Source organism: Bison bison, unplaced genomic scaffold (assembly GCF_000754665.1).
Source record: "Bison bison bison isolate TAMUID 2011002044 unplaced genomic scaffold, Bison_UMD1.0 scf7180017864123, whole genome shotgun sequence".
Lineage (NCBI taxonomy): Eukaryota > Metazoa > Chordata > Mammalia > Artiodactyla > Bovidae > Bison > Bison bison.
This window is the reverse complement of record NW_011494695.1, coordinates 804,900-812,142: the sequence shown is the minus strand read 5'-3', so window position 1 is coordinate 812,142 and position 7,243 is coordinate 804,900. Positions and strand designations below refer to the sequence as shown.

Sequence of the window (7,243 nt, the reverse complement as noted above, 5' to 3'; positions counted from 1 at the left end):
CAGAAAGCGAAGAACAAAAGAGCCTCTTGAAGAAAGTGAAAGAGGAGAGTGAAAACGTTGGCTTAAAGCTCAACATTCAGAAAACTAAGATCATGGCATCTGGTCCCATCACTTCATGGGAAATAGATGGGGAAACAGTGACAGACTTTATTTTGGGGGGCTCCAAAATCACTGCAGATGGTGATTGCAGCTGTGAAATTAAAAGACACTTGCTTCTTGGAAGAAAAGTTATGACCAACCTAGACAGCATATTAAAAAGCAGAGACATTACTTTGCCAACAAAGGTCCATCTAGACAAAGCCATGGTTTTTTCCGGTAGTCATGTATGAAGTAAGAGTTGGACTATAAAGAAGGCTGAGCACCAAAGAATTCATGCTTTGAACTGTGGTGTTGGAGAAGACTCTTCAGAGTCCCTTGGACTGCAAGGAGATCAAACCAGTCCATCCTAAAGGAAATCAGTACTGAATATTCACTGGAAGGACTGATGCTGAAGCTGAAACTCCAATACTTTGGCCACCTGATTCGAAAAATTGACTCATTTGAAAAGACCCTGATGCTGGGGAAGATTGAAGGCAGGAGGAGAAGGGGACGACAGAGAATGGGATGGTTGGATGGCATCACGAGCTCGATGGACATGAGTTTGAGTAAGCTCCGGGAGTTGGTGTTGGACAGGGTGGCCTGACATGCTGCAGTCCATGGGGTTGCAAACAGTCACACACGACTGAGTGACTGAACTGAACAGCAACCAGAGTTAGAATAAACAGAGGTCCTTTCATGGTCCTATTTCCAGACTTTTGCTGCTGCTGCTACTAAGTCGCTTCATTCGTGTCCAACTCTGTGCGACCTCATAGACGGCAGCTCACCAGCCTCCCCCGTCCCTGGGGTTCTCCAGGCAAGAACACTGGAGTGGGTTGCCATTTCCTTCTCCAATGCATGAAAGTGAAAAGTGAAAGTGAAGTCGCTCAGTCGTGTCCGACTCTTAGCGACCCCATGGACTGCAGCCCACCAGGCAACTCCGTCCATGGGATTTTCCAGGCAAGAGTACTGGAGTCGGGTGCCATTGCCTTCTCCGAGGCTTTTGCTAAGACATGTAAAAAAAAATTAGTAAACAGAAATCACAATAGAGTCAGGAGACCAGAAGGGGGCGCTCTCATGCCCTGTGCCCATAGCAGAGCCCAAGAGGAAGAAGTCAGACTTCCTTCCTGGCAAGGACTGAGCCAGGGAAAAGCCAATGACTGTTTACTACAGCCCCTCCCAGACTCCTTTTCTCCTCTATTAAAGTGTTCTTCCTTTGCCCTGCAGGGACCTGCATGGGCCTGCGGTGATTGCAGATTCCAGACTGCAGTTCTCTGCTGATCCTGAAAAAGTGTGTCTTTGCTGGAGAAATATCTGACAGTCTATTTATTTCATGCCCATAGGAAATATGGTAGAAAAGAAAAAGCAGGAGCTAAAGAAGACACAGTGAGGCCAGGTAACAGACAACTATCCACCAACCAGCTGGTGGTCTTACTGATTTTGCGCAGTAACTCCATGTCTGGGCTGATAACCAAACAGTTACCTTCGTATGACCTGACATTTGATAATTTTCCCCACTGTCGAAGCAAAGCGAAGTCACTTGCTCAGTCGTGTCCAACTCTTTGTGACTCCATGGACTGTAGCCTACCACGCTCCTCCATCCATGGGATTTTCCAGGCAAGAGTACTGGAGTGGGTTGCCATTGCCTTCTCCAGAGGATCTTCCCGACCCAGGGATTGAACCCAGGTCTCCTGCATTGTAAGCAGACGCTCTACCATCTGAGCCACCAGGGAAGTCCTAGTGCCAGTGGGATGTAAATTCTAAGGAGTAATTCCAATTGTCTGGCAGGTTAACCTCTGTATTCTCAGAGTTTAGAAGACCTAGTACTCAATGTATACTTAACAAAGGTATGCTGAATGAATGTAAGGAGACAGGAAGGAACGCCTCCCTTTTCTGCCAAGGTCTCTGCAACAATAAAACAAACCCTTTTAAAGTATAAAATTCAATGGCTTTTAGAGCTGTAAATCCATCACCACTATATAATTTTACTGCCTTTGTATTACTGTAGAAAGAAATCTTATACCCATTAGCAGTCATTCCCCATTTCCCCCATGGCAACTATGGATTTGCCTATTTTGGATATTTCATATGAATGGGATCATAGAGTAAGTGGTCCTTATGGCTGGGTTCTTTCACTTAGCATAATGTTTTCAAGTTCATCCATGTTGTAATCATGTATCATATTTAATCCTTTTCCTTGCTGAATAATATTCCATTGTATGGATATACCAGTTTTGTCTATCTGTTCATCAGTTAACGGGCATTTAGGTTTCTACATTTTGTCTTTTATGAACAGTAATGTTATAAGCGTTCATGTACAAGTTTTTGTGTGGACATATATATTCATTTCTCTTAAGTACATATACTGTTAGGCACAAGATTGCTGGGTCTTAAGGTCACATTCTGAAGCCTGGGGTTAGGATTTAACCAAAAGAGCTGAGAAAACAAGGCAGGGGAGGGATAGATAATTTAATCAGTGTAACAGAAACAGAAAAAGTGGGGTGGAAAAGCAAAGAGTTTATGTGATAAAATACAAAGAAATGAACAGGAAAGATGTCAACCAACTATATGAGAACAGCTGTCTATGGGGCTGGACTTGAAATAAGAACTCTACGGTATTGTTAACATTCAAAAATAAGATAATATTATACACAGTATTTTTAAGCTTGCTTTTAAAAAATTATTTACTTCTGGCTACACTGGGTCCTCATTGCCACGTGGGCGGCTCTCTAGTTGCAGAGAGCTGAGGCCACTCTCCAGTTGTGTGGAGGCTTCTTACTGCAGTGGCTTCATTTGCTGTGGAGCACACTCTAGGCATGCAGGCCTCAGCAGTCGAGGTAGGGGGCTCAGCAGTTGTGGCTCTCGGGCTCTAGAGCACAGGCTCAATAGTCGCGGCGCACGGGCTTAGTTGCTCCGCGGCACGTGGGATCTTCCCGGATCAGGGATTGAGTCCATGTCTCCTGCGCTGACAAGCAATTCTTTACCACTTGAGCTACCTCAAGCTCACTTTTTAAACTTACCTTTTGGGTTTTTTTTATTTTATGAGGAGTTTATTGTCTTTTTTTTTTTTTTTAAGGTTTATTCAGGGAGATAACATACTCCACAGAAACTTTTGGTATTTTTATTGTGCTGTATTATAACTATAAATTAAAGTTAATATGTATTAAAAAACAATCCCACCCATGCACTCCCATAAGCACACTGTGGTTTTCCATCAACGCACTCATCACACTTTATTAAGTTCAGTTACCTGACTTCGCACAGGCACTCTAATCTCAGGGCAGAACCATTCCTATCGATCCTTCATTTCCTAAAAGGATGCTTCCTATTAACTAATACGTGTAGTAATGTGTGTTAATGCTAGCCAGTGCTAGCCTAATGCCTGACGCACACCTTAACTGCTAAGTTGCTGGTTATTAAATCACTACACAGTACATGAAAGAATGGGATTCACATCCCTGATAGTGTTTCACTCTTTGGAGGATTTCTGGAAGAGACAGATGTCTTGCTTGCATGGCTTACATTCTTCAAGGGCCCCAACTTCTCTACCATCATTAGGATGTTATTTTGTTACTTCTCTCTGAGCATAGCTACAAAGTGGGAGTCCTTCGTGTTGGTGGCATTCTTTCACTCCTGGCTCCACAACCTGTGCTTTGGTTGTACGCAGCAATTAGCACGCAAGTTACCTGTCTGCTTTAATACAGTTTCAAAAAACTGCCTCACATCAGGAAAGTTATGTAGGCGTTTGGAGCACACTCCCTCTTTCATCTCAACTCTTTCCAGGCACCCCCTCCCTTCTCTTCTCCCCAAGGCTCTGCTCACCTCTGGCACAAAGTACCTCAATACAAATCTGTAAAATGGCCATTATCTATCATCATGGGACTCATTCGTTGTGGGGAAACACCTGAACTGAAGCCTAAAGCCGTTCCCTCCAGTGAGTCTTGATCCTCTCATAATTTGAAAAGATACATGCACCCCAGCATTTATTGCAGCACTACTTACAGTAGACAAGACATGGAAGCAACCTAGGTGTCCAATGACAGAGGAATGGATAAAAAAGATATGGTACATATATCCAATGGAATATTACTCAGCCATAAAAAAGAATGGCATAATGCCATTTGCAGCAACATGGATGTACCTAGAGATTATCATAATAAGTGAACTCAGACAGAGAAAGACAAATATCGTATCATATCAGTTATATGTGGAATCTTAAAAATGATACAGATGAACTTATTTACAAAACAGAAATAGACTCACAGACTGTGAAAACAAACTTATGGTTACCAAAGGGGAAAGGTGGGGGAGAGAGATAAATTAAGAGTCTTGGATTAACATACACACACTACTATATACAAAACAGGTAATCTACGGAGCACCACCTACTGTATAGCACCTAGAACTCTGCTCAATATTCTGTGATAACCTATATGAGAAAAGAATCTGAAAAAGAATGGTATAGGTATAACTGAATCACTTTGCTGTATGAAACCAGTGCAACATTGTAAATCAACTATACCCTATATAAAATAAAAATCAAATTTATAAAAGTTTCCAGTCATTTGCTGATAAGATCCAGATCTGGCAGAGTGAGTCTCAACTTATCATTTGTGTTCTTCGGTCCTCACCTGTCTCCACCAACCCCTTGGACTTTAAAGTATTTTAAGGAAGGGCTTGTATCTCATTCTGAATCTCTGATGTCAGCGCAAAGACCAACACAGTAGACGGACACAAGTATTAGTAGAAATAAATGAAACGGACAGCGACATGTTTCCCCAGCTTTAAGTCTAAACAAATGTGCAGCTCTAAGCAAGTCATTTCACTTCGCTAGGACTCAGTTTCCCCATGTGGGCTTCCAAGGGCTTCTCAAACTCTTGATAATCCCCAGTCTAAAATATTGCGAAGATCTCGCCACAAACCTGGCGTTAACTGTATTGATTGAAAGACCGGGATGGGGGTTGAGCAGTGGAATAAGAAAGAAATCCTGAACTGTTTTCTTGCACCAAGGGGCAGGCGGCAACCACTCACCGTCCCTAAACCAGGGGGTCATGTAGCTCAGGATGTAGGTAGGGTCCAGGATCTTCCTGACATAGTCGCGGAAGGCGTGCAAATTCCGCCGCTGCTCTGCCGTCATGCCTGCTGCTCCGCTCCCCGCGACCCCCTGCTTCGCCTGTGCTCTGCTGGGCTCCGCTGAGCTCGGCTCCGCTCTTCCTAAACACAGCCGTGAAGCGCGAGAAATTTGCCGAGGCGAGCGCCCAGCGCGGAGGCGGAGCTGCAGGGGAAGACGGGCTGCGGAGGGAAAATCGAAACTGAAACTAGGGGCAGGGCACCCCCAGGCTCCCTGATCAACCTGCGCCATTATGTTTTCGTTTCCTCGCCAGCTCGCGGATCCCGAGGGACCCAAGGGGACCCCTGCGAGTTGCTCTTTGGTGTTCACTTCATCCTACTTTGTGTTTGGCTTTTAGAGCCATGAAATTTAGATACGGTAACATGCATAGGTGTTAATTTATAATTCTCTGAGTTTGGGGAAATGCATGCGGGTGTCACCACTTTGCCCAGGTTTCTGGGTCCTGCGGTCTAGTGTCTTAACTTCACAGGACACTGTCACCTGTTTTCCAAAGTGGCCATCCCGTGGTGCATTCCCACCTGGAGTGTGAGAGAGCTGCAGGGGATGCAAGCCCAGGAAATACACAGCTGGTCAGTTTGTTGTTCGCTTGTTTGGTTTGGGCTTTTGCCTGGTATGAAATAGTGCGCTGTTGTCAAATATATGTAGTCCAAATATCCTCTCCCAGTCGGCGACTTAGATCATTCTCTTTAAGGTGTCTTTTGAGCATCAATTTATTTTGGTGAAACCTAATTTGCCACTTTTTTCGTTGTTTACTGCCTTTTGTGTCCTTTTGGTGAATCTTTGCCTACTAAAGATATTCTGTGTTTTCTTTTAGGGTCTTTGTGTTTTCAGCTTTTACCTTTAGGTTATGGGCATCTCAAATTAATTTTGTTGTGGGAGGAGGTAGAGGTTAAGCTTTCACTTTTTCCATACTTGTACTTGATTCACACAAACTATTTCCTCGAAAACTTTTCCCTTTGAAAAGGCTTGGCACCTTTGTCAAAAAAAATCAACTGACTGTGCACTACTCTAACTTTACTCTGTTCCACTTATCTATTTGTTGATACTGCTTTATGTCTCTTTGTAAAGACTATATTGGGACTTACCTGGTGGTCCAGTGGCTAAAACTCTTGCTCCCAGTGCAGAGGGCGTTGGTGTGATGTCTTGTGGGGAGCTGGATCCCACATGCTGCAACTAAAGATCCCACATGCTGCAACTAAAGATCCCACATACTGCAACTAAAGATCCTGTGTGCTGCAACTGAGGCCTGATACAGCCAAATAAATTTAAATATACGAAAGAAAAAAAAGTACATTGACTGTTCTGGGATCTTTGGATTTTGCTATGAAATTTTCTTGCCTGGAGAATCTCATGGACAGAGGAGCCTCGCGGGCTGCAGTCCAAAGGGTCCCAGAGTCAGACACCTCTGAGTGACTGTTACTTTCATGAAATATTGTTTGCTAATTCTTATTTTTAAAAAAGCATATGGGGATTTTGATCAGAACTACATGAAACCTACAGATGAACTTGAGGAGAAATGATATTTTTAACAGTATTGAGCCTTCATGGAGTGGCCATCATGGTCAACAAGAGAGTCCGAAATGCAGTACTTGGATGCAATCTCAAAAACGACAGAATGATCTCTGTTCATTTCCAAGGCAAACCATTCAATATTACAGTAATCCAAGTCTATGCCCCAACCAGTAACACTGAAGAAGCTGAAGTTGAATGGTTCTATGAAGACCTACAAGATCTTTTAGAACTAACACCCAAAAAGATTTCCTTTTCATTACAGGGGACTGGAATGCAAAAGTATGAAGTCAAGAAACACCTGGAGTAACAGGCAAATTTGGCCTTGGAATACGGAATGAAGCAGGGCAAAGACTAATCGAGTTTTGCCAAGAAAATGCACTGGTCATAACAAACACCCTCTTCCAACAACACAAGATCAGACTCTATACATGGACATCACCAGATGGTCAACACCAAAATCAGACTGATTATATTCTTTGCAGCCAAAAATGGAGAAGCTCTATATAGTCAGCAAAAATAAGACCA

The 7,243-nt window shown here is 43.4% G+C and overlaps 1 protein-coding gene across 1 annotated transcript in view; it reads right to left on the bottom strand.

Annotated features, from left to right (window-relative positions):
- The window catches only part of DDX58 (DEAD (Asp-Glu-Ala-Asp) box polypeptide 58), a 46,969-nt gene extending 40,569 nt beyond the window's left edge, over nucleotides 1-6,400 (bottom strand). The window contains exon 1 of the mRNA XM_010839604.1: nucleotides 5,107-6,400. Coding sequence (XP_010837906.1) covers nucleotides 5,107-5,437 — 331 coding nt within the window. The 5' untranslated portion in view covers nucleotides 5,438-6,400. The remainder of the gene's footprint in view (nucleotides 1-5,106) is intronic.
- Between the last annotated feature and the right edge of the window lie 843 nt (nucleotides 6,401-7,243).